The 27,403-nt window shown below is 41.7% G+C and overlaps 1 protein-coding gene across 4 annotated transcripts in view; it reads left to right on the top strand.

Annotated features, from left to right (window-relative positions):
• Nucleotides 1-26,916, top strand: part of ELAVL1 (ELAV like RNA binding protein 1) — a 41,982-nt gene extending 15,066 nt beyond the window's left edge. For 2 of the 4 annotated variants that reach the window (XM_035568199.2, XM_035568200.2), the window contains exons 3-6: nucleotides 13,099-13,202; nucleotides 14,039-14,192; nucleotides 17,677-17,902; nucleotides 25,336-26,916. In XM_035568199.2, the coding sequence (XP_035424092.1) occupies nucleotides 13,099-13,202; nucleotides 14,039-14,192; nucleotides 17,677-17,902; nucleotides 25,336-25,660 (809 nt within the window). In that variant the 3' untranslated portion in view covers nucleotides 25,661-26,916. Of the gene's footprint in view, nucleotides 1-13,098; nucleotides 13,203-14,038; nucleotides 14,193-17,676; nucleotides 17,903-22,245; nucleotides 22,357-23,923; nucleotides 24,162-25,335 lie in introns of those variants that run through there. The other 2 variants (XM_035568193.2, XM_035568198.1) reach the window with 2 other exon arrangements.
• The last annotated feature ends 487 nt before the right edge of the window (nucleotides 26,917-27,403 follow it).

Below are 27,403 nucleotides of genomic sequence, written 5' to 3'. Positions count from 1 at the left end.
GAACTGATGTGCACGCATCTTTTCACTGCCTTTTCCCTTTCATAAGATCTTATCTGGAAGACCCTTTCTTAGAAATTACGCAACCTAAACCAGAAATAAATGGTGTCCCCAAGCTTTTAAAGCATAAAGGGGAGGAGGGCTTCATTTAACAGCCTTCAGATGCTGAAAGGAGGTAAGTAGCTCTAGCTCACATGATGGGGAGATTGCTCATTGTGCTAGTGCGGTGGCTTCCAGTCTACTAACAGAACTCTTAATTATTCTTGTCTTGTGGAAAGTGTTCAAGTATTCTCTTTGGCTGAAATTGTTCTCTTTTCATGGAAAACAACTATGGTATTGTGTAGTTCTTGCTGTTAACTGTGGAACTGAAATGCATCGTTATCCTGGATTTTTTTTCTAGCTTTTTAATCACATTTAGTGGTATGCAATTTCTTTAAATGCACATTCCAGAACACCTAGCAACAATGGTTAACTTAATGAAAAGTGCAAACAGTTTGCAGATAAATTGGCCAAATACTTAAGAAGTTAACACCCTTTTAGTTTTGTCAGCTTCACTTGATTTCCCTTATCATCAGGTTGGCCGTATAAACTACCTCGGAGGTAATAACTGAGTTCTAGCAAGGGTATGGGAATATCCCTAATACAAATGTTGCCTGACTTCAAGTGTGTTCAGAGCACAGCAGAAGCAGCGGCTGATGCAGCAGTTTCTGGGCTCTGCCTCTGAATGTTCGGGGAACTTGTGGGTTGTCAAAGGACTGGTGGGAACCCTTTGAGGAACTTGAATGTGTGCAGCTGCCAGGGAAGGACAGCTGGAGGAGACCTTGGCTTCCAGCAGCTCTGGGCTCTGTCAGCTGTCCTTGATCAGAGGTAGGGTTGGAGCTTTTGTTCCAGCTGACCCCTGGTTGGGTCCAGCCCGGAGCACAGCTCCCAGAGCACTGCAGACAGACAGAGCAGCACGGATCGCGGTAAGGACTGTGTTGGGACCAGGCCGTGTGCTGGGCAGCGGGGTGATGTGCTGTGTGGTCTCCAGCAGTCGCTGGAGCAGCCATCCCTGCAGGTTACAGAGGCCTGGACTGAAAAAGAGCTACAGAGCGAGGGTGCAGCTCAGCAGGTCTTGGGGGTGCCTGGGGCCTCTTACATAGGCTGGCTGGGAGAGATGGTCTTAGAGCTGCTGGAGGACTGGTGTCACCGTGTAAAGGACCTGTGGGTGGATTGAAATCCAGTCTCTGAGGTTGGTGATGTTCAGCACAAAGTCCAGCTGAAGGCCAGTCACTACTGAAGTACCTAGATGTTCAGTGATGGGGCCAATCCTGTTAAAAATTTAATAGAGCCCACCCACAGCACGTCTGCAGGTGGTACAACGCTGGGAGGAGTGGCTGATACCGCAGGTGGTTGTGCTGCCATTCAGAGGGACCTTGGTGATGTTTTCTGTAAGCATTACGTCTGGGCTGGCATAATGGAGGATGGCTGCTACTGCCTTAGCGTTATAGGTATCCTTGCTCTCTGGAGAAACAGAGGGGTGTAAATAAATCCATGCTCACTATCCCTCCTTGCCTTATGTAGGCACGTAAAATCACCAAGGCCAGCACAGTTAGTTGTACTCCCCGTTGTATGAAATATTCCGCTTCACAAAAGCAGACATCTTCAATTCTTTTGCCTTTCTTCTTTTCCCCCACCAAACCATAAAAAATAAGCCATATTGCAAAATCTTTAATTGTACTCTAATGTTTCTTAATACGTTTTTATGTGGAGTTATTGTTCCACATCATGTTACAGCACTTTAATTCTCTTCCAGTGGAGAAGCAGTGTGTTTCTGCAGAATAATGATTTAGTTCACCTTAACCTATGATCATATTGACTCTGAACACTTGGCGGGGTTTTGCACTATAATGTTTACAGGAAAAAAATGTCATTATTAGAAAAGTTTATTCTTAAATGGATAAGGGGGACTTTTTTCAGGCTATGGCTTATCGAATAGTCAGGTTTTCATTCTAACCACTGATGAACAAAATCTGTCCTAAAATTCTAAAGAAATCAGATTTTACGGTAAGTGGGCAAGGAATTTTTTTTTCCCCTAAGACTTCCTCAGGAAATCAGCCTGTGGTGTTCATGCACAATTCTGGGCCTGGTATTTTCTGTGTTCACTTTACAAATCCTTTTCACTTCACAGCATCTTGGATGTGACTGCACTTCATCTGGAAAAAGAGCCCTGGAGCAACTTAAATTAAATCTCAATAGAAAAATGTTCTGGAAATGAGAGAAAGGAGAAAATATAAAGAGAATATATAGAAGAGACAAATGTGTGGAAGGGCTTCATTAAATTAAAGTAACTTCTAATAATAAATCTTCAGTTTTCAGGATTTAAAGCTGGCACTATTACTGCAAATGGTCAAAATTTTAAATCTTGTGGTGTTAGCGACATCCCTGGAAGCTGTCTCTTTGTCTCTTTGATCCAGGTTAAGACCAGACTTATGTCAAGTTTGCTTTGTAGTTTTTGACTTTTTTGTTTGAAGCGTCTGTTTGTATTGCTTGTAGTCATCTTTGTTTCAAGGCAAATTCCATTTATTTTGCAAATGGAGGAGAGGCCACGTTGCAGTAATTCCAAACGTTATCCTGAGCTGTTTGAAGGTCAGGCTTTCTGAACCTGCCAAATACTGTTTTGCCCCTAGACTTCCATAAACGTGACCGTTCGTCTTTCAGACGCAGAACAGGCAGTAGCTTTGTGTCCTGCTTTGTGAATCCAGATGAAGCAGTGGGGGCCCATTTTGTATTTGAAAATTGCTACCAATAAAACTAGACGTTATTTTGTTTCATTCCTAGCTCCTTTCTGTTGCAATCAAAAGCCTTTTCAGTAAGATGTACTGGTTTGAAGTCTTAAGTAGAAGCAGGAATTGGCTCAGACGGAAACTATAACGAAGCGGAGGTTGGTCACTGTGGAAGAAAAGTACTGAGCTGTTGCATTGACACTGACCATAGGGGCTTTTAAAGGGTAAATACCTTGGAAATACTTGCATAGAACCTGAGCTTTTGTCTTTGTGCTCTAAGGGATACGCTTACAGGTAGCGTCGATCCAGCCACTTTAGTCTTACAACAGGGCAGTGCTTTGCGGATGGCTGAAGTTAGGCACAGCACCAGACTGTCCAGCTAGCTGGAGCTTTGCCCTCAGCCTGACAACAACCTGCTTACGTGGGATTTCTGCAGTGCTCTCGGTGTTTGTATGACTAACGATAGTTTTGGACAGTGTTTATGATTAAACTGGAGATGAAGCAGAAGAGTAAAAACTAATTCAAGATGATTAATTGTAGCTTCAAGAAGTTACTCAGGTTAATAAAATACTTACTTCCTTTTTCAAAATTCTGAGTACAAGACTATAGAATATTTTGTTGGGCAATGCGAACATGACCTTTAGGAATAAGGTGCTATTCTAGTACCTGTGCTAAAACTGCTATACCTCTTGGTTCTGATGAGCAGCATGTTTTCCACTTCTCTGGGACTTAATGTGGTCACTGCCATATAAATGGGACAACGGGTGCATTTCAAGCAACTTAGGAGAATCACTGATGAAGCCAGTTGTAAGGACCTTGAAATGAGTCCTGGGGGGACTGGATCAGGTGAAGTTTGGGATCAGGCTGTGGGCTTTTAGCTTCAGATTGATTTTGGAGCAGCTGAGATGCATCATCTGTGTCTTTGCTGAAGGTCTGGGGTGTTCGCTGTGTTCTCACGAGTACACTGTGAGCTTGGTGGTGTGAGGAGGTTTGATCAGCATGGATTTGCAATGGAGAACAATGCCCTTCTGCTGTTACTTTTGAAAGCTGGTGATCGAATACTTGAATAAAATGTTTGCTTGCTTCCAAAAAAACGGGTTTTGACAGAAGTCCTTCAACAAGCTGCTTCCCCCTCCTCCAGTCTTTGTAAGGATGCCTCGTGGTATGGAAACAAAACCTGGCGAGGGGGCAGCCAGTGGTGACCGCTTGACTCCAAAGCCAAGCCAGGCAGTGCCTGCAGGGCTGACACGTTCCCTGCTGAGGCTGATATCTTGAACGTTAAAATGAGAAAGGGGTTAAAAGCTGGTACAGTGTGGTGCAGAGGTAACTAGGGCTGAAGGACATCAGGAGGAGTTGGAAAGCAGCATAATCTCCTGAGGCCAGGGGACAAAAAAAAGTCAAAAAAAGTCAAAAAACAGACAAACAAAAAAAACCCTACAGTGGAAACCTTCAGAAATGAATTCAACTGAAAACAGAACAGGAGTGGGTGCTTCCAGAAATGTGTGACAAAATAACTAGTCTGCTGAAAATGGACAGGGTCGGAGCTCCTAGCCATGTAGTGGTCTTGGTAAGTACAGGCCTTGGTTTCAGGGCTGCACTAGAAATAAACTCAGAATTTGGAAGTGATTCTGTGAATGGGAGATGGTCTTGTGAGGGAGAATAAAGGTGGGATTCCTTACCTTCTCTAGACCTTTCATAAATCCTTAGGTCTGTTACATCCCTACTTAGGTGAAGTATGCATATGGACTGTTGGCACAAAAAGGCCTTCGGTGGAACTGGAAAGGCCCGAAGACCATGTTAACCTGAGTGTTCCTCGTTCTGTCCTTGGGACCATAGCTGGGTGGCCACCTACGTCCAGCGTCCTGCTCGGAGCAGTGTGAGCTGTAAGGTCAGGCCAGGTTACTCTGGGTCTGGCCTTGAAAACCTTCAAGCTTGGAAATCCGTCCCCCTGAGCATCACGGTGGTCCTTAGCTGAGCCCGCTGTGGTTCATTGATGTCTTTCCTGTATTTGGGCGTAGGAATAACTGCAAGCAGTATTTTAGATGTTGTCTAGTGAGTGAGTGAGGGGGGATGATCCTTACCCCTTCCTTCATGCTGTACTTCTGCTTAGCACGATGCATGGTGCCCTTAACTTTCTGTGTCCTAGTGCACTGCTGGCTCATGCTTGCCTTGCTCTGTACCATGACTCCAGGTCCGTTTCCATAGAGCTGCTCTGCACCGCTTAGTGCCCGGTCTGTGGTGGTGTAAGGGGCTCTTCCTTCCCAGAGCAGGACTCTGCATTTGTCCGTGCTGGATTTCAAAAGGCCCGTTGGCCCGTCCCTCTGGGTGGCGGCCATGCCCTCCAGTGTACCACAGGTTCCTCCCAGCCCAGCGTTGTCTCCAGTCTTGGCAAGAGTGTACCCCCATCACCTCCAGGCTGTAGATAACAGCAGAAACCAGCGCAGGTCTGAGGACGGACCCCTGCGGTGCTCTACATCATGCGGGCATACAGGTAGTGTGACCTGCCACCCTCTGATCCACATCTTTTCTGATCTGGTTGACATTCATCCCGATTGTAACATCTTAACTTGGATGCGTGAATATTCTCAAGCATGGTATTGGAAGCTTGCTGAAGATGAAGGGAATGGCAGCCACTGCTCTTCCCTTGTCCACAAATCCAGTCCTTCTGTCCAAAGCCAGTCAGGCTGGGTAGGCATGGTTTGTCCCTGGGAAGTTTGTGTTGACCCAACCATGCTGTCTTCATCTTCTCAGAAACGTGTCCCTGGAGGACTTGCTCCATGATTTTCCTGGAACCACAGTGAGGCCAACCAGCCTGTGGTGACCTGGGTTGTTCTTTGGGCTCTCTTGAAGGTGGACTTAGTTCTTGTCCATCTGCAGTTGCTGGGAACCTCGTCCAGTTCCCATGACCTTTCAAAGTTACTGTTCCCTCTGATTTTCTTTTTTTTGTTTGTTTGCTTTCCTTGCAAATCTCAACTTCAGTTCAGTTTTGGCTTTTTTGAAACCAAGTGGACTGTTTCTAAATTACTTTTCTTGCAGGCTGTCTCTTCTTCATCACCTGCATGCTGCTTGTTTGCCTTGGAGCTCTGCCACGAGTTCCCTGCTTAGCCAGGCTGCTCTGCTGACACGTCTACTTGTTTTCCTGAGTTCTAGGTTGGTCTATTCTGGTGGGCTTGAACCCAACAGCATTCCCAGTCCTTAGCATCCAGTACCATCTTTCAGACCCGGTGAGATTAAGGAGATTTTGATGTGTCTTCAAACACTGGTTTCTGACTAAGCCATCTCTAGCTCTTGGGTTTTGTCACCTTCCGTGGCAGCCAGGCTGCATTCCTGCTGGGTGCTTGCCAGCCATGTGGGAGAAATAGTGTTGGGTGATCACAGGGGTGTAGATGGACCGATGTGGGCAAGTCCTGCAACCTGAGTTGTTCGTATCTCCCATGCTTGCTTCAAGACATTATTTGCGCTTCAGCATCATGTCCAAGCTGAGGAGTTTAAGAAATGTCTCTGTTGGGTTCCTCAAAGGAGTTCTTAGAAGTGCTGTGGAGCTACCAAGTAACGCTTACAGGTAAGTGGGTGGCATCAAATTTGAGTAACGGGGAAGATGTAGTCGTGAAAAAGATGCAGTAGTTTGTGCTTGTGTATGGGAACATGTGGTGACCTTGCTCTGAAGTAATTGTCAGCATATCCACTGCCTATGGGCAGCTTTGCATTTCTGGTGTGTGTTGAAGCTGCTGAAGGGTCAGGGATTCCTCCAACAAAAACCAGTAACCCTTATTAGCAGCATCCCTGGCTAGTGAACACTGAAGTCGGAAGACAGCGTTTCGCCCTTAGGGATCAGTATTTCTAAAGCAAAAACACTGGTTTTATTCACTGGCAGGTTATTTCAGGTCTTTTTGGCAGTCCTTTGCTTTGTTCACGCTATAGATTACAGCTTTTAGAATGAGGTGGATCAGGATGAAGCTGCGTAGTGTATGTTGTGCTGAGGAATGGTTCCATGGAGTAGGCAAACGGTGTCTGGTCAACTTGCACTGCTTGCTTGGGTTTGAATTCCTCTTTTAATTACGAGCTTTTTCATTCTTTAATTAACCAATTTAGTAAGCAGTTACCACAAACACTTGAGGAAATAAAGAAACTCGGTAATTACAGCAGTAATTCCTCCATGTAAAAGTCTATGCCTGATTGGGAGGGAGGCTGGAAATGAGAATGAGCAAGGGAGCTTTGCTATAATGTGAACTTCCGTGTGCCTTTGTTGCATGTTCTGATGTGGTTTCTCTTCCACTCAAACCGTTTCATCAGTGGTGTTGCCAGAACTGCTGTTCAATTAAGCCCCTGATTTTCTAGGCTGGAGGATAACACAAAGGCCATGGCTATTGTTACTTGCCAGGGTCAACTGGTATGGACACTGCAGGAGTTTAAATAAAACTTCATTGCATGCGGTCAGGTCTGGAGGCTGATGCTTTAACCCTGCCTCAATCTGACAGCCAGTTGCTGTTGAAATTACAGAAGCTTTTGACAGAAGGTTATTGAGAGCCTGGAAGCTGGTCTGTGTCTTTCCCATTAAATCAGTAGCTTGTTCCATTGGCGCCTAAAAATGTTTCTTTGCTTTTATTAAGATTTTTTTCTAGGTATGCTATAACAGACTGCGTTTGAAATACTATGCATCTTTTCGACAAAAGTCCAAAACTGACAGGTACTTCAAATTATCAGTGCTATACTCTGGATTCAGTCTTCCTTCCTCTATTTCAACACCTGACAGCATACTCTCATCTCTATTAATAGGAAGGATAAGAGACAGTAGTCCACCAAAATTTTAATTATCTTTATTTCACTGTGGATCAGCTTATTAGCACCTTCCATTCTTGAGCTTTGTTCTTGGCTTTCCAATGGAAGTGGGGTTTCTTCTGTAATGAAAGGGTTGGAAATTCCCAAAGCCTGTTTTATCTTCTTGTTAGCACAGGTGTACATAAAAGTGTCAAAACTTTGACAGCAGTCTGTTATAACTTAACTTCAGAAATGGTGGCCTGACTCCAGATTTAAATATTTCACCTCAAACCAGAGTAGGCTCTGGGAACTGGCAGTCCCAAGTCCCGTGGCTTCAGGCAGTTCCTTGTCTCCGGGGGCCTTTCCAGAAAGGAGGAGGTAAGGTGCTCAGGTGCAAAGCCTGCAAACTGTAGCGATACCCTGTAAAGTATAGACGTGTACCTCTTAGCGTCTGTCTTTTAAGTGAATCTTAATGGCAGAAGTCGGCCAAGTAAAAACAAGCACTGCCACATGAGGTTGTAGCATTAATGAGCTCTAAAGCGGCTCTTAGTGTTGTGCCGGTGTCCAGCAGGTACCTTTTGCGTGCGAAGGACATGGAACTGGGGGAAGAAGCAGACAGAAGACATGTATCGTATCTGATCCCTTTTATATTGAAACCCCTTCTAGTTTCTGTAGTGTTCAGAGAGAATCGGTTAGCTTTGTTTTGAAATGGCTTATTTTTAATTTTAGAAATTGAATTTCTAGAACTGAACACATTTTTAGGTTGACCTAACAAAGCAGAGGAATGCACTGCTGCAGAGGAAAGCCCAGCTGCTGTTTTCTGTCACCGGATTTAGAGTTGCTAGCACATGCTTTTTCACAGCAGGAGCTGGCACGTGTACCTAGTGCAGAGAGGTGCTGTGTGCACAGACAGCCCTGCTTGTCCTGGGGCTTAGGATAACCTTGTGGTCACTTGCTCTGCCAATCCTGCCTTGCTGTACTTCTGCGTTGGCAGGGCTTCTTTCCTGAAGCTTGGTGCAGGTGTGCTCACATTTTTCTCTAGTTGACACGTGTGTGTAGGTGCCGTTACACAGTGCTGTAACTGTACTGGAGCAAGCCCGTGCAGTGCACTTTTTGCTGTTCTCATCCTCTGAAGCTGCAGAGCCACCGCTTAGAGTTGTGCATTTCAGCCCACCGATGTCTGTATTCAGACGAGGTAGTGCTTGATGCCTTCGTGCATGTTTTGCAGCAGCAAACAAAAAACCCGACTATTCCCAAGACACCCCGTTCTCCTCAGTGATGTCCTGGGAGCATCTCTTCCATCCTCCTGCATTGTTTACTTGGCTTTTTATTTATTTATATAATCTCACAAGACTGCATTGGTTAGCAAGAGTTTCTCAGTTCAGAAAACAAATTCTGAACTGGAATGCCTTCGTACCAAGGCGCTCTGGCGTAGTGGGGCCAGGTTTACATCTCTGCTTCCTTGAGGAGGGCAGGATGGGGAGAATCGGGGGCCGCTGGTTTCAGGGACAGCCACTCTGTAGCGGGGAGGAAGACAAGCACCAGCTCTGTTCTCGTACTGGACTCCAGTGAAACCGGAGTTGTCAGCCCATAGCAGGAGGGGAATGAGAAACGATTTAGGGACTGAAGGCGTGTGTCTGAGGCAGCAGGGGAAGGAAGCAAGGACATGGACAGAAAACCAAGTGACGCGCAGAAAGAAAATGAGTGCCCTCTTTGATGAAAGGGCTTCTTATCATGGGGACAAAACTAGATTCTTTATGCTGAAGGAGTATGGCAGTTTGTTTAAAACTAGATTTCATGATCACTTTGTTAATTTATCCATCCAGATAAGGGCCTGCTTGTTTTTTTTTTATTTTGGTCTCTTGAGTAGATTTACATTTTATGTATAAGCAAAGGGTTTGTTTATTTATTTTTAATTACTATCCACTAAAAATAGATTGAGGAATGTTATGGAATTGCTTTCTTTTGCACAATAGGTTTCTAGCAGGCTGTTAATGTTGTGGTAAAGCAAATAACGTCTCCTTGCCTGAGACAAATGCTTGACATAAATCATTACGCTGTGTAAATGCCAGCCCCTTATTTTTCCTGGCATACCTTGAAGGAAGCTAGTTTGTGCTCTTAGGAGGTGGGAATGCATTGCACAATTACGAAGCAGACGGTGTTCCTGAGGAGCGATGTGTGGAGATGTGGAACATGCCTCTCGAGATCTGGAACAGGCCTCTTGGCGCTGGGACTGTCGTGGGTGAGATCCAGCCCGGTTAGGGATCAAAAGCAAGACCTGAATGGCAGGAGATGAGTGAGGCTAAGTTGGTATCTGTTGTCTGTTCTGCATAGGCTAGCTTTTTTAACACTTAAGGACTGTAAAGTCATGTTCCATCGATGTCGTTTAAAGGTGGTAAGTATAGAGGAAGATGGGAGGGTCAGCATCCTAGTCCTTGTAGGGGAAGATAGGTAATAGGTGCTTCCTTATCTAGTGACTGAGAAGTTAGTGAGACTGTAACCACTGGGGATATGAGGAACTCTTACTGTTGTAATCCTGCCATCTGCTAGATGCCTTCTCAGACCCTGCTGTTTTATCTGTGTTTGTTTCTGTTAACCCCATTCCATCCCTGCCCTCTTTTCCCAGGGCATTCAAACTCTGATATGAATAGCCACTGTGTAAAATAGCCACCTGTATAAAACGAGAAGGGGAAAAGAACAAGTTTGGCTCAGGTGAAACCAAGACAGAAGGTCGCGGGGGTTATGGTCCCTGCGTGCATATTTTGGGAACCAGACGCTTGGCAGGGTGAGCATGTGTAAGTGAAAGGACGGTACTTGTACAAGAACAAGTGGATATAAGTGAGATGGGGATAAACTCAGGCCCACTTTTAGAAAAGGAGGAGGGATTTCTAGATCGTGCTTTCAATCAGAGTCCTCGGGACAAAAACCTAACTGCTTCTTATGTGAAGCTCCCTTTTTAGGGAAGGGGAATATGTACAGCATGTGATTGCAAGGGCTTGACCCAGATCCTGTGGTCCCTTTCAGTTCTGCGTATCTACGAACACTTATACAGGATAAAAACAAAAGTAAGTAGCTTAATCTTCCTTGTCACTGATCTCAAACAGTGCATAAACATACAAGCTGTCTGAGGCTCTGCACGAGAGGGCGTGCCTGCTCTGTTCTCTGGGGACTTACCCAGGAAAATGGGGAAGGACGTTCACTTGTGCTGGCCAGAGCACCGAGCCCCTGGTCTCTGTGACCCACAGCACTGAGGACAGCTTAACAAATCCACGCTGCACAGGCTCCTGCCTTCGCCCTGCCAGGAGAGGATGGCTGGGTCTGCTATTTCCCTGATCTTTAAGGGCCTGTCTCCAAAATCTTTACTAGGACCTCATTCTGTGCAGTAGCGTGATGTTGATGTGGCTTTTGGGACAAACTGAGAACACCTGCAAAGAAGGTGGTGCTCAGAGTAGTGGTGGTCTGCAGAGAAGCTCCTGGTTTGCTGGGCCTGTAAGGAGTGTTGGACCCTTCCCGCCCCCTTAGGTGGGGAAAATTCATCGCCTGCCATCTGCATGGCATGTATTCCCTCTGAGGCTTATCTTTGTTTTCTTAGATTAAGCCAGGGTCCAGGCGATGAACGTTTTTCTAATTGATAAATAACGCATCTTCTTGATTAGGGAAAAAAAATATCACTAGTCAGGCTAACCACACCTTATCTAAATGATTGACCATCTCTGGGGTTTTATAGCTGTATCTCTCTTTTACCTACGTGCTTTTTTGTTGATTTCTTAGTAATGTGCATTTTCTGTTCTATTAGCCACTGTCATCTGTAGCTCTTTAAAAGGTAAAGGTACAGAAGATGTTGTCTAAGATCTTTTATTCTAGTTGTTTCCTATGCAGAATTAAATTGTACCTGGCTATCAAAGATTAATTTGCTATTGCAATTGTACAGAAGTGCCTGGTATTACAAAAGCTTGATCTGTGCTAGTAGAGATGTTTTAATGCTTAGTCAAAGAACAGGATGTCGTTCCTGTAGGAGGCGTGAATGTGAAGTGGATCTGGCTTCTTTTAAGAGCTTTAGCAGCCTGTAAAAATTAACTGGGACTGTTTATACAACAAGCGTATTAAGAAACAGGCTGTGACGTTATTTGGGTTTAGATGAGTTAGTGGTATATTACATTTCACAACAAAGCAGGTGAACACGGGACGTGCCAGGCAGTTGTGCTGTTACAGCTGCAGTCCGTCTGCGCCGTGTGCTGTTGGTAACAACATGCAGAAGGTGATTTGGAGCTTCCTTCCGTCCCGTGCTGCTTATAGGCTGGTAGGTCTCAATACCCACAAGATATTGATAGGCTACCAGGATATTGACTGAGGGCTGATGAGTCTTCTTGCGGGGGCGGGGGGGGGGGGGTTAATCTTCAGTTACTCTGAGATTTTGTGCTAGCATGTCACCACAACTCATCTTTGTATATCTGGTGTTCTGAAATGTCTGGAAGGCATAAGAAAACTGCCTTGGCAGCTATAACTGTTGCGGAGCCATGCCATGTAATCAAAAAGGGCTGTATTTCAGAAGAGAATGCTTTACTCTAATGTTTAGCCATGTCTTCTGGTGTTCTCAAGCCTAACAGTGGAGCTTAATAATAAGATAGCAGTAATATATTATTACAGTAAAATAGCATGTTCTCCTATGCACACTTCAAGTTTTCTCTCGTGCATTCTGTAGGTCTGACTAGGAGGAGTCTGAAAGACAGACAAGGAGGAGTCTGAAAAAGGAACATCTCTTGGATGGGAGGTGCCGAGACAGCCTGAAAGGATTTCAGTTATTTTTAGGCCTGCAGTGATAACATAACCTCTAACTGTTGGGAAACCGCAACCTGAAGTGACTTTATGTACTGTTATAACTGATAGGAGCATTTGTGGAGGTTGAATATACAGAAGCATAACAAACAAATACCCAATTAAGTGTCCTTTGCCTTAAATGTTTTGAAGTTGTACTATTATTACTTTTTTTTTTGGTAAGACTTAAGGTAAACTTAAAGTACATGAAGTATCTGCATTGAAGATAATTTTTCACTTTTCAGCTTTATCCTGTGTTTGGGATACTTACTGCTTGTTAGCTATATGAATGTATGAAGAAATAAAAACCTTCTTCCTGTGGTCTCCAGGAGCGAAAGTTGAAATAGCTACCCAGAAACGTGTAGCATGATGATTTCATACGCAGGGGTTCATCAATTCACATTTTTTGCTTTCTGTTCTTTGTATGCAAGAGTTTGTATTTGTGAACTTGGCAAAAATTCATGTCTTTGTTATATCCCCATTAAGTTCATGAGACAAGAGTCAGTACAAGAGTTCAGATTTGATTTTTCTACTGTTGATGGACGGTCTGCAGCCATCTGAGATAAACTGTTCTTGAGGATGTTTGAAGTAGCCTTGAGCTGTTTCTCGAGGTTGGCGTGCATCATCTGAAAGTTCTGTGGCATATTAAGTATTTACTAGATGGATTATGTTGAGTCCATTTTTCTTGCTTTCACTTCCTTTAATTTTGGTAGTGATAACCTTTTTGTGTAAGGATTAATTTAAAAACTGTTCTTCTGTGTAGGACACAGCTTAGGCTATGGCTTTGTGAACTACGTTACTGCAAAAGATGCTGAACGAGCAATAAACACGCTGAATGGCCTCAGACTTCAGTCAAAAACTATCAAGGTAAGATGTACAGATTTTTCAGTTTTCTGTGAAAATGACATTATAATAAACTTGTAATCCGTTTAGAGTGCTTGTTCATTCTGGTGGTGAGTTCTGTGTGATGTCCAGCTGCAAGACAGACTGACTGTGGGAGCAGAGTAGTGAAATGAGCTGTTAGGTCACTTGGGTTTTGTAACGGCTCGGTATTTAAAGATTGATTTTGTTGCTTTTTGGTTGTTTTTTGTTCCCACCGTTATTATAGAAGTAGCCAAGATCAAAAGCCTAACAATGACTTGGAATTAATTCTTATGTCTCAAAGTTGATCTGTTTTAAATTGTTAATACACATGCACTCCTTCTTAGATATAACAGTACTTTATGTCCAGGAAATCACATCTGCTTAAATCATTTTTGTAACTTTCTCTATTAGCAGAGATTAAGATAGAAAGCTGCACTGCAGCTGATAAATTTTCTGACTCAAAAAATATACTGACTGCACAAGTTCTTGGTGTGAGCTGTGGTAACTGGTAGGTCCACTGTTGAATTCCGAACTTTGGACAGGGATTCTTCAACATAACGGGTATGTTGGAAACACTGGTCTGTTGCTGGCATTTTATAGCAGTGCTGTTTTTCTGTTTATCTGTCGAATGAACCTGAAAGCAATGGAGTTGTATAGGAGCATGATTTTTCTTTCCCTTTTGGTAATTTTCCTCTACCCGTTTACCTCTTCTGAACTACAATAAAAAATGCCTGCGTTGTTTAGTGAGGAATAAATACAAGCGACTTATGACAGAATAAGCTACTCTTTCAATTTAAACCCTGAACATATCCTCTTTTTAATTATTAACCTTTTTTAAGGTTTCCTATGCTCGTCCAAGTTCTGAAGTTATCAAGGATGCTAATTTATATATTAGTGGACTACCGAGGTCAATGACACAAAAAGATGTAGAAGATATGTTTTCACGTTTTGGACGCATCATCAACTCACGTGTGCTTGTGGATCAAACCACAGGTGAGTTCTATTGCACTAGCTAGACAAAACTGTACTGTATGGCATGTTTTGTCTCTCTTCAGGGACTAGCAGCTCCTAAACTAATTTAACTGTCACAAACTAACCATGGCATCTGGTATCAACCACTGAAATAATTTTAATGGGCTGTCCTTTTCTAATGTGTGGTTGGCTTGTTTGGTTTTTTTTCACACAGAATGACTTACATTGCTTCTTTTGCTAGGTTACAGTCTAAACCTCATAATGTATTCCATGCTTTTATTGTCTGTTCTATCAGGCTAAACTGTTGATTTGCCAAATTTCCTCTTGCTCTGACATTTCATGGGAGTATAGTGCAGTGTGTGCCTGGGCAATCTGCTTGTAATTTGAAGGTATAAAGTTTACACAAATGCAGCTGCTACTCACAGGTGAATTCCAGGCCGTAGTCAGATATTTAGAAAGAAAAATACCAGTGTGTTTTGTCTTTCATACCAGCTTGGAATTCACTCATACAATTTCTTGATATTTTAAAAACATTTGAGGTGTCTTATCCTCTGGTTACTGCTAACCAGAAGAATAAGCTTCATACATGAATTACTACATTCTTGAATTTTCTGAATGCATTATGCTTTAAAAAAAACAAACAAACTCTGAAGTAAAAAGAAGTTGCGTAGTTAAGCACTCACCTCAGGAGAAAACCAATTTTTTTCTTTGTTTTTCCTTTTTTTTTTTTTTTTTTACAAAGGATTTCCTTTATAATGTTAATTCTGACTTGGTGTTACAATGTGTTTTGACAGTTTTAATTTCTTATGTAATTATTTGAAACAGCTATGCTGTGTAGTATGACTTATCCTGCAACATTAGGTATTCTGAGTTTTTTTTTCCAGCAGCTCATTTTTCATGTATGAATTTTGAATTATGAATTATGTATGGATTATGCATGTGCTATATTAGTGCAATAATAAATGTGGAATTACTAGAATTAGATTATCATTTATACACAGTAGTATGTACTTTTATGTACATTAGTTGAGCAGCAGCTTTCAGGCTGTGTGAGGAGCAGCAGCTTTGATACTCTGAAGAATCCACTGTAATTTAGAGTAGGTCACCAGCAACTTTTGGTGAGATTCATCTGACTAAATGTAAAAGTACTACAATGTAAGTATCTCCATTGGAACTAGTTTCCTGTGTAGGCACCTACTTCTTAGCGTTGTGATCTGATCAGGTGGATTGCACTGTAAATGTGATTGCATGTAAAAGTCTGAGGTGACTAAAGGAGATCTGGGTACCAACACTGCAGGCACTTCAAAGCTGGATGAGGGAATCCGATCCTTCCTATTCTAGGCAGAGAACTCCTCATTTTGGGTAATTGGCATCCATATGGCTTTGTCTGTCTGAGCTAGTTACCTGGATCACAACTATAGGTAGAAGCAAGAAAAAGACTTTAGGAGCACAGAAAACTTACTCATAAAAGTGTCCAAAAGAGTCACCATTCTGTGGTTGCCAGTGGAGTCGAGATAGCTAGCGTCTCTCTCTGACAGGGCTGTAAAATGAGATGACAGAAGTCATACAATCAGAATCTTTCCAGGAATAATACAGCTTTTATCAAGTGTGTTGGGGCATGATGCTGTCTAATTCCTTCAGCTCAGAGGATATACAGCTTGCTTACAGAACCTTAATTATGTATTGTTTGAAGAATGTATTCTGTTTACACTGTGAAGCTCAATTATGCATGCATAGCGTAGGTTTCCTTTCCCTTCAAGAACGAAGCCATGCCTTGGCTTTAAAAATCTGCGTTTCATATCTGGATCTGGGCCCAACTGGGACAAAGTTTCCTTTGTACTTTCAGACATTCCTTCAGCAGAGGTTGTTCTCCAGCTTTTGAGACTTAATACTATATTTTAAATGAAATCTCTGTTAAATCAAATGAGAAGCGCTAAGATGAACAGCATGGAAGTGGAGAAGCAACCATATGCTGGGCTTTGGGGTAGCCCTTGCTGACTGGGGGGTGCTGCTGCCATCCTGTGCCTCTGCAGCACAGGGCACGGAAAGACCTGGACTGGAGCACAACATCTGACCGGCTCTGATTTGAACTGGTCTGGTCCAGTCTCCTGTTTTGAAAGTAATCACCAAGAAATCCAGATCTGGAATACCTTACTCACAGGCAGACTGCTTTCCAGGTGACGTTAGGAATACCACTTGCACAGGTGGTGCTAGCCACAGGGTGGCTTCTGCAAATGCATCTTCCACCATTGTTCTGCAGGTGTTCTCTTCAGAAAGTGCAGTGACCTAGGGAGCAGGCTTTTTCTGTGTGACTGCATACCTGACAACGTTCAGTAAACGAGATGAGTTGTTGTTTATGGAAGTTCTCCCAGTGCCCCAAAAGAAAACGCGCCCTTCCTGTAGGCCCTTCTAGGGGCATTGTAGAGGATGGGTTCCCTTCAGCTTGCTTGCCGTGTGACCAGGGTTTTGTCCTGCTGTATTTCCTTCTCTGAAATCTCAGGAAGTAATGTCCAATTGCCTTGGAAACAACTTTGTAATTTATGATAAGTTGAAATAACTTTTGAAGCTTTCTTTGAAGATAGCCCTGTGTGAGCCTCTAGTAGAGGTAATATGAAAATATTTGATACAGCCCTTTCTGAAGTAGAGTTGGCAAAGTCCTGAAATTATTCTATCCATAATATCATCATCTTTGGAATGAAATTTAAACAGAATGTACCCTTTTCACTTCACTGTGGTAAGCAGTATATCCAGATTAGTCACAGACGAGAAGGGGAAGTAGGGGGAAAGATCTGGTAAGGCGTAACTTTTACCTTCATCAAAAAGATAACAAAATCCAATGGCCAGCGTTGGGAAATAGAAACAAGATGCAAGTGTAATTGCTTCAATATAATTATGGAGGGAATAGGTAATTCTTACTCACTATTTAATGAATTAAAAATAAGGTATGTGCTAGCCAGAAGTAATGAGTATAATGTAGACTAAATTGTGATCTTTTTGTTACAGAAGGTTAAACTACTTTATTAGTTATACCTTCATGCCATAGCCTGAGAACTGGAGTGTGTGTTAGCCTTGGAAAGCTGAAAACATTTGGAAAATTTTGTTTGCAAATGCTTTTTAGTGATACGGTAATCAAAGCTAAGGGGTTTTGTGATTCATTTTCTTCCAGTGGGATTCTTCTTGAGGGGGTATTAATTTAAAATGTTTTGGGGGGATAATGGAAATGGCATTTGATGTTGGTTTTCTTGGAATATTACCATATTTAATTTTTTTTGTTTTAGTACATTATAAGTGTTAGTCACTCTAGTAGTTATAGTTGAAATGAATGTGTTCATTTGTCTTTTGTTTATTAATTTTGTGCTTTATTCTCTAGCTGCTGAAGAACCATTAGTAAATGTAGAGAACTTGAAAGCTGTGACCGTAGAAACTTTTAACCTTTTTGTTTTTACATTCAAAATTATTTTGAGTTTATCCTGAACTTCATTTTTTTTATTGGTTTGGTTAAAAGGTTTGTCCAGAGGGGTCGCATTTATCCGGTTTGACAAAAGGTCAGAAGCAGAAGAGGCAATTACAAATTTCAATGGTCACAAACCCCCAGGTTCCTCCGAACCCATTACAGTGAAGTTTGCAGCCAATCCTAACCAGAACAAAAATGTGGCACTGTTATCGCAGCTGTGTCATTCACCAGCTAGACGGTTTGGAGGGCCAGTTCATCACCAGGCGCAAAGATTCAGGTAGGTTAGGAAGAATAATGCATTTAAGGCTGTACTGCTATTCCCGTGTCCATCTGGGAAACTGTACTCTTGCAGCTGTGCAGTAATCTCTTCGTTGCAGCGTGTGTGAATTGAATACATAGTGCACTATGTGTCCTGCAGTGTTATGTAAATAAATCGTTGAATTAAAAGATGTTTAAAGTAAAATCTTACTTGTAAAACTTGCATTAAAGCTAACTGTGTAAAGGTACATACACTAAGGTGTGCATTTCTACAGTTCAGTGTATAGTGAGATAATAAAGTAGCACGTTCCAGATGGATGTTCGTAGATGCCTGTCTCAACAGATCCCCATTCTGTAGTCCATCTATCTGAATGTAGATACGATTTGGCAACTTAATTAAAGCTCTGAACCATTGGTTCCAGCAGGGGGGTGTCACACTAAGTTAAGAAAACTATCTGATTAAGATTCTGTGGGTTTTCTACCTCCATCTCGAGCTGTGTGGTGTTGTTTCCTTAAGTCCTCATAAGTTCAGGAAGATTATTGGGTAATTGCAACATACTGTCTGCTTCCAGTACTGTGGAAGATATTGTGCATTTTGCCTTTGGGATTTGCCTTAGTTGCTTTGAATTTGACTTGCCTTAGTTGCCTAAAGGAGGATGTTGATAGCTGGACTGTGCTCTGGAATATGCATTATATTTACTATCTTGCAAACAAGTAATTGGCTTTCTTTAATTAGGTGTGTTCATGGAGAGTTTCTGAGAGTAGTCTTGCCCTGTTGAGAATTTACACTTTTTTTTTCTCCTCAGAGATACCTGGTTAGCTCAGCCAAATCTGGACTAAAATGCTCAAGAAATACTCTGCAGTACTTCTGTTCCAGTGTTGCTGTGACCATAGCAGAGCTATGCATTCTGAGAACAGTTAGGCATAATGTGTCTCCAGTGAGAATAAGTACTTCACAGTCAGCTGTTGTCCTATAGGAAAAACAAGAAAAAGCCCTTTATTGCAAGGGTGATTGAACCCTGGAGCAGGTTGTCTGGAGAGCTTGGAGTGCCATCCTTGGAGATGCTCAAAACCTGACTGGCACAACCTGCTGTGGGTGCCCCTTGCCTCGAGTTTACCAGGGGACCTCCAGAGGTCCGGGCCCTATTCAGGTGTTCTGAGATTCTCTTCTACTGTAGCACAAGCAAGTTGAATGCAGGCAGCTCCTCAAAAAAGAGTGTTTTACTGAAGCACTCACCCAGATCTCTGCACTCAAACCTCCTAAGCCACGCCAATTAATGGAATTCCGAGATATTGGCAGTTAGGTGAACTGTTCCAAAATTTGCACATCTATCTGCTGTGTTGGCTAGAGGCTTCATGGTCCTAGGAAAATCTTGAGGTTTGTCTCATGTTTTCAATCCTTAATATAATTGGGATGTATTCGTCATCATCCTTCCCCTTAGGTTTTACAGCAGAATTAAGGTGCATCAGGATAAGCAGTGCAGATGGTATCTTTATTTTGAACATGAATACTAATAACTTTAATTCTGTCGCGTAATGGTCACTTAATAAAAATGGCTAATATGTTTGTTTATAGTTAGGTGAAACTAAATTGTAATGACTGAGTTGTTCATCATTCTCTCTTGTACCGTTAAGAGCAGTATTAACGTTATTAGTGTGCTTTCGCTAAGTTTCCACAGGCAAGGGTTTTCACAAGTGTTTTTTCACAAGAGTAAAGAAAACATGGTGTTCCTGTTCCATTGCCTCTTTGGTAGCTCAAACTGTTCCCAGGGCTCATCTGTCAACATGTTCTGGTCACCTTCTGCTCCCAGTTATAAGCTTGCTGGTGGAGATTTTTCAGTACCGCAGGTTGGCAGAGGTAATAATAAAGCAATTCTGGGTTAAGGAATACATTAGGTAGGAATTATTTAGGAATACATTATGGAGACAAGGTTAAGCTTCAGTAGTTGACTTCAAGACAAGAACTGTCCGTTTCTCTTAATGTCTTGTCACAGACTTGCAAGAACTGAAATGCGTCCTCCCCTCAGTCACACGTGCATGCACAGACACATGCCCAACACACCCACCATTCCACAGCCCTGTTTTTTTCTTCCCACCTTTGGTGCTAACTGCAGGTCTTTTCTAGTGAGTCTTCCTTCAAGGATGCTGAACTTACTGAGTTATAACTATTCATACTGTGATAAAACTTAGGAACCTTGCCTTGGGCCAGGTCTCGTTTGTTTTCTGGAGTGAACAAAGTACGATGAAAGGATAAGCTGCTTCCAGAGAGCTCAGTCTGTATAAATTACACTTGTGTTCACTGCCACATAGAGGCTGAATACTTTAAACTGGCATTTTGATTACGCTCCATCTTGTTCCATCATACCTCTGTAAATCCGGGATTAAGCCTTTCGTACCTCTAATTTGTAATTATTAATTTCCTACAGATATCACTCAGACCCTCCGCTTAATGGTCTCTTAATCCTTTCTAGTTCCTGTGGTATTTATGGCTTATGGCTCACATCAGGAACTGGTCTTAATGTCCTGTCCTGCTGACATGCTGAGTTGGCCTCTTAAGTCTGGTACGTGGTCCGAAAGCCTCTCTGTTTCCATCTAGAACAGATGATGCTGCAACATGGAACTGTGCTTGGAGGACTGATGAAAACATCTGGGCCAAGGGTTTGAGTCTAAGCTTTCCTTAATTAAGCAGAGCAGAGGGTCTCTAGGTGTTGAACACTGCTGAAGTTAAGGACTGAAGTTTGAAAATCTCAACCAAGGTCCCTAGATATCCTACACTTTCACAGTTTACTGGGGTTTTATGCTAGAAGGGAAAGAAAACAAACTGAACAACAAAAAAATCTTGAAAATATTCCCATTTTAGCGGTTTTTACTTTCAGACTTGTTCAGAGTTGGAGCCAGTTCCCTCTTCTTGAATAGGAATACTTCTGTTGATATCAAAGCCTGTGAATTAGCTCCAGGATGCCTGAAGGGGATTGGTATTCCTTGATAATCCTTTGATCAAGGGGAAATGTAATAAGTCTATGTTGTTTAGCCCTATGTTGTTAGACAATATAGAGGATTTTGTAGGTGTAAGGACCTTAAACCACAGAGGTGGGACAGTTAGGAGTTCTGGTTCTGATGGCTAGGTAGCATTTACATCCAGTTTACAAACTCCTTGAAAACTATTAAGCTGGCACCAATGCTTGAACGGCTCCCAAACATCTATTTTGTTTCACTTCAGTGAAGTTATCTTCACATTTTCAATGGTAATCCAGTTTGTAGCTTGGATGCATCTTACACGGATTGAGGACCGCACAGAAGAGGACTTTGTCCAGAGTAGTGTTTCATCAAAGCTCTAGAAGAATGTGATGCTGAAAGCCCTTATTTCAGTTAGTGTTGCTCTTTAAAATTTGGCTGTTGGATTAAATACACTGTTACTTCAGGCTTAAGGTTCGTATCGATGAATTTTCAACAAGACCTGTTCTGTACACAGTAGATCTTCCTATCTGTATTGGGATATAAAAAAAGTTGTGGGAAAACAGTGGATGTGACCAGTATCAGTTTGGTTTAACTCCTGTTATTTGTGGAACGATTCAAAAGGAAAAAAAAATTCCGAGCTTATGTTAAAGGGCAACATATATTAAATATATATTATAGCTATAATATATAGCTATATTATTATATATATATTATATGTATTAGCTATATATATATTATAGCTAATATTAAAAACTTCATTACTGCTAACTACCGTTATATAAGCAGTGGGATTTCTCCCACCTGTGATGCTGTATTTAGTTGTTCTCAGATTGCAGTGAGAAGAATTCAGCAAAAAGAATTTATAGGACTTCCGTGGAACTAAAAATAAATTGTTTTAGTTTAAGAATGTCACTTCTGAGATAATGTGCTCTAGCATGTTTAAAATGCTTCCTGAAATGTAATAAATGAGTTAATCTCTTTCATAAGAGTAGAGCAAAGGGGCATTCGTATAAATGAGAAGCTTACAAAGTAAAAGCTTACAAATAAAAAATATTAACACTGTGTTGATGCTTAATGTCACAAGTTGTTGGAGGTTTTACTTAAAAGAACCAGCCATAGATAACATCTTTTACAGATGCTCTGGGAGGGTTGGAAAAACAATATGAGGGAGATGATATAAAAATATAACAAAAAAATGAGGATACCAGCAAAAATTATAAGGCTGAGATTATCCAAATAACAATATTAATGAAGTAATTTTAACTTTCTCTGAAGTGTCTTGCATCTGTGTGAACTAAAGTATTATCTATTTAAGTCAGACTTAGTCTTTTCAACATCCTTAATAAGATGACCCTTGGAAAGGTATACTTATACTTGCTGTGTCAAAAAAAACTCTTCCTGTAGGGCAACGAGGTACTGTGTGTCCGCTGCTCTTTGCCAGGCTGGGTCCGGGCCGTTACCCCAGGCTGCTGCGAGATCTCCTGGCTCCCGTCTTGTGCAGGCTGTTAGTCCAGGGTAAGCAGAGACGTAGCAGGTCAGCTGAATCGCAGCAGGAGCTCTACTCCTTGTGTGAGTGTTGGCACCAATGACAGGTCTGTGACACTGGCCTATGTGATGCTACTGGCTGGATGCAAGTCTAAATCTAGACTTCTTTATAGGTCTAGTCCTGTAGCACGCTTACTGACACTTCTGCAAGTTCCTTTGATAGTTGCTTTTTAACCAACCAGAAACTCCTGTGAAAGATTTTTATTTTTTTTTAAAGTATATTTGCAAAGTATAGTTTAGAGTCACGTTAGATCTGGTTAAGAGAGATTGTGTTGTGGTATTTCCTATGGTGGTGGTGTTTGGTGTCTTTTTTTTTTTTTAAGTGCCTTTTCAAGTCTTTTAGGGGTGTCTCTACCCTGTTTTCTTAATAAACCTGAAACAGTTTTGCAAGTCAAAAGCTGAAAGAGAAGAATGTTTGAAAATTAATGGAAAATCAGTGTCTTCAAAGAACAGAGAAACTTGCTATTTTAAATCATTTTGCATGTAGTAGGTATTTTTCGATTTATTGTCTGCCTGCTTTCTACCCCCAACACTTCTGCTACAGTTGTCTTCAGTTCTTGATGACCTGTTGATCTGGGCTTGTGGGCAGAGCGTGAGGCTTCATAGTGGGCAGGTTCAGCCCTACACTGTCTGCTGGAACCAACATCACGCAGTTCTGAGCTTAGTGATTTTTCTGCTCCCTGTACATGTGAACAAGAACCCAAGATTGGTGATCTGTTGAGATGAATGTTTTCCAGATATGAATTAAGATAAATAGATCGTTACTCAGACAGAAAGAAGTTACAGAACTGAAGGTGTCTGGGGAAAAAAAAACAAGTGTGTAAAGCATGCAAACACAGGAACATCTTCATATAAAAGCAAAATGAATACTTGGTAGATAAGATGTCACAATCATCAAATCACGTGGGTTAGCACGTTTCATTCACATTCTGATACTCTTAACTGCTTTTTCAGTTTTACTATAGTACAAGGATTCCCAAACTTGGATTTGCTCGGGGCTGGCCAACAATGGCAGCAGCAGTGAGTATGTGCAGCATGAGCTCAGGTGTGTCCGCACTGTGCTCTAGAAACACCAGCACCAGGCAGGGAGCTGCGCTGCAGCCTGGCTGAGCCGCGGCAGCTCTCCTGGCCCCAGGCAGCCAGCAGAAGCTACAGTGCAAAGGAGGGGAAGGTGTGTCTGTACCAGCAGGCTCCCTCTGGGTACAGGAGGGTCTGTTCGCTCAGGTGTCCAAAGAAGTGAGCTCTCCTGGAGCACCGGGGAGCGTGGGCTGGGGGAGATGATGACCTAGTGGTTGTCTTGTATGGGTGCACCCACCTAAGCACCACACTGACCGTGAGCTGACTTCCCTGCCTCTATGTGTGTGCTGCTGCAGCTCTGCTCCCCTTCTTTCTCATTCACGTTGCCTTGAGCCCTCTCCTCTCTGTAAAGGCAAGAGCAGCTCCTGTCTTTATGCAAGGCAAGACGAAGTCAGTGGGGAAGTGCTTGGCACTGAATGCGGTGTTCATTGCCCAGATATCCATTCCCTGTTTTCTCCAGGTCAGCAGAGAATCAGGAACTGCCACCGCCATGTTCTTGGCAGAGAGCAGCACGTGTACCGCATTTAAGTGGTTTGCATATCACCAGTGGTACACCACAGTTTGGGAACCCCTGGTATAGTATAATTATATTTCTACAATCATGTGACCTCACATTTTTAAATAATACACGAGCAAAAGGGATCCAACTGAGGTTTTCTACTTTTAAATTTCACATTTCCTGACCCTTGAGTGCTTAGCTGTGCAACCATAATATTGCATTAAAATGTTCTAAAGCTTTGAATTTCTAGGATGGAGACCAGGAATAGAAGATGAAAGGAGAATTAGATATGTGGGTTACAGGAGAAAAGAAAATAATACAAAGCAAGACATAAAAAGGAAAATTATTTGCTTTTTGTTAATCAGAATTACTGCTGGGCTACTAAGCTGGAGACTAGATTTAGGAAGAGTGGGTAGGTGACTTTTTAAAGTCCAATTCAGTAAAGTCAGATGAGTTTTCAGAGTATGAAGTTGGTGTCAACTGAATAAGAAGAAAACCAGAAATACTTGAATTTTAAAACTGTATACTTTAAAGTGGTTCGCTATTTTTATATTTGAAAGCTACCACAGTTAGATTATCTGCATAACTGGTGTTAAAGAATAATAAACCAAAATTTAAATTCTGTAGCTAGAAATGTGGGGCATCCCAGCTACTGAGAATTAACTGAGGAAGTGCTAATGTTTCCTTGGCTACCTAATAGCAGAGAGTGTGCATGCCTGTGGCTTCCTTGGTAGCCTGCTGGTATTGGGAGTGTTTGCCTGCACCTGCTGCCTTATGATGGAGAAGGGCGTAGGTTTTCTTCTGTTCCGCAGAAAGAAATTGAAATTAATACACACACAAACTCTACTCCTAAAAGAAACTCAAAGAAAACCCTTAACTTAGGAGTTCCCAATGTGCTATTGTAGAGGCAAGAAAAGGAGGCTTATTGGATGCAACCCCCTTGAGCAAAATAGGTGGGAGAGGGTGGCTTGAAGCAAGCTGGGGCCTCTGGGGAGGTGTTGCCTGTTACTTCACATTTGAGCAATTCTGCATTGACGCCACTGAACACTCTTAACAGCCTAGCTGAGTTTCAAAGATCAGTCGGGGTCCCCTGTGAAGGTGGTTACATAAACTTGCCTTGCAACTGTTCTGTGGCCTGCCTATTTCTAATTATAGTTCCCTATTGATAAAGAAAAGTACTTGGAATACTTAACTATTTTTTTTTTCCTGGCAGCTGTCAATTTGGTTTATTGTTAATTTGAATGGGTAAACATTTTTCTGGCAGTTTTGATGTCCATGTAGAAAATATTCATTCTCAGTTGCTTCCCATTCAAGTTAATTTGCTTAATTGAATTGAACTTTTTACATGAAATATTGTGCTTTTTATTTGCTAGGTTCTCTCCTATGGGTGTAGATCACATGAGTGGGCTTTCTGGTGTAAATGTTCCAGGAAACGCATCTTCTGGCTGGTGTATCTTCATCTACAACCTTGGTCAAGATGCTGATGAGGGAATCCTCTGGCAGATGTTTGGCCCCTTTGGTGCGGTTACCAATGTGAAAGTTATTCGAGATTTCAACACCAACAAGTGCAAAGGTTTTGGTTTTGTGACCATGACAAACTATGAAGAAGCTGCAATGGCCATAGCAAGTCTTAATGGCTACCGCCTGGGGGACAAAATCTTACAGGTTTCCTTCAAAACCAACAAGTCCCACAAATAACTTGCTCGTGCTTTTTGTATGGAATAGATAATTGAGTGACAGAAGTTGAAACATTTTTGTTAGTGTAAAACTCATTTTGCGCCAATTTTCACAAGTGTTTGTCTTAGTCTAAATGAGAAGTGAAAAAGGTTTTATATTCTGGGATGCAACTGACATGTTCAAATGTTTGAAATCCCACAATGTTAGACCAATTTTAAGTTACTTTAAGTTATTTCATTTAAAACATGTTAAAAAAAAAAAAATCCCCTGAAATCTTAAGTAGATTGCATTTAACTAGACCCTCTGGATGGTGGTAAAATTGAAGCATGCTTTCACTTATGAGACTAACATTTGTTCCATTGAATGTTGTCTGCAAAAACTGGAATCTTTTTAAACCTATCAGGCTGAATTAATTAATTTTTCTTGTTTTCATGTTGTTCTTTTTCCTACCCGTTCCCCTGACCTTCTTTACCCCAGACTCACTAGTATGGAAGAAAAGTTGAGAAATACTAATGTTTTAGTTGACAGTAAATTTGCTTTATCAATTAATATTCATTGCTACATATAGTTGAGGATTAGGCTTTATAAAGTCAAGGTCTTGTAAGTAGTAGCATGCCAGCATAACTTTTAACACCATTGATGAGGTAAGTTGCACACTGAGCAGCGGCCAAGTTGTCAAATTCAAAGGTTTTAGAAACATTACTTTTAAAGCCCACTTTCTAATAGGAATGGACCAAAGAGTTTCAAAGAAACTCCGGGAAGATTTCAGAGTCAAAATGAAACTCCAAAAAAGTGTGAATATATGTTGCTACTTTATCAAACTGAATCTCTTCTGTCCAAATATTTAATGCATGGTGCACTACTTACTGGTACATTATAATGCAGCAAGATACTCATTTTCAAAGATCATTATAGTCTGAATTCCTTTGGTAGTTCTGTTTTGTAAAGAAAAAAACATTTATAAACATTTGAGCATTGTATTTCTCGCATCCCTTCTAATGAGTGCTAGATTTTTCTATTTTAATAGGATTTTGTTTTGACAACTAGCTTTACTTATTGAACACTCAGCAGAAAAGTACTTACGACTTGCAAGTTAGATATTAACAAAAAAACCCTTTGATTTGTAGATTTAAAGATTAATCCCCCAAGTTTTCTGCAGACTGCCTTGAAACTTTGAGTTGTTCTGTTTCTGTTAATTTTCTTTTGCTTTTTTGTGTTTTTTGTTTGTTTTTACTTTTGCATTTAAGAACATTAAATTTGATTTTGTTTTGCTCAAATTTTGTTTTGTTTTTTATTTTCTGTTATTTTTTTGCTAAGTATTGCACAAAGTGTCCAGCTTTCAAAGAGTGTTGTTTTAAAGAACTCTAGTTCTTCTTTAAGAGTCTTAAGTTACTCCTTTGACAGATGAGTAGAAGAAAAAGGGTTGTGAAACGAGAGCACTACAATAAACCTGTCACATAGAAGCTACGTGCCACAGGCTGATGTAACCCTACAGGTGTTCTTTGGTAGGAAGCCCGAGGAGGAGGATTACTCTATCAGGTAAAGGCTGTGTAAGGATACTGTGCATGACTAGAGACTTAGCTTGGGCAACTCTCAGGGCTGTTAGTTATGTTCAGTTGCCAAAAAATAGGGCAAATGTGAAAATTGGGTCAGTTCTGTTGCAGTGTCTCTTTTTTGTGTGAACCTCTGCCAGTCCCAGAGCTTGTTTTTGCATTCCTGAGGCTGATCCATGCTGTCTGCTTGTATCGTTTCCATCCCTAGCTG

Source organism: Cygnus atratus, chromosome 26, assembly GCF_013377495.2.
Source record: "Cygnus atratus isolate AKBS03 ecotype Queensland, Australia chromosome 26, CAtr_DNAZoo_HiC_assembly, whole genome shotgun sequence".
Classification (NCBI taxonomy): domain Eukaryota; kingdom Metazoa; phylum Chordata; class Aves; order Anseriformes; family Anatidae; genus Cygnus; species Cygnus atratus.
This window is presented reverse-complemented; position numbering and strand designations above follow the sequence as displayed.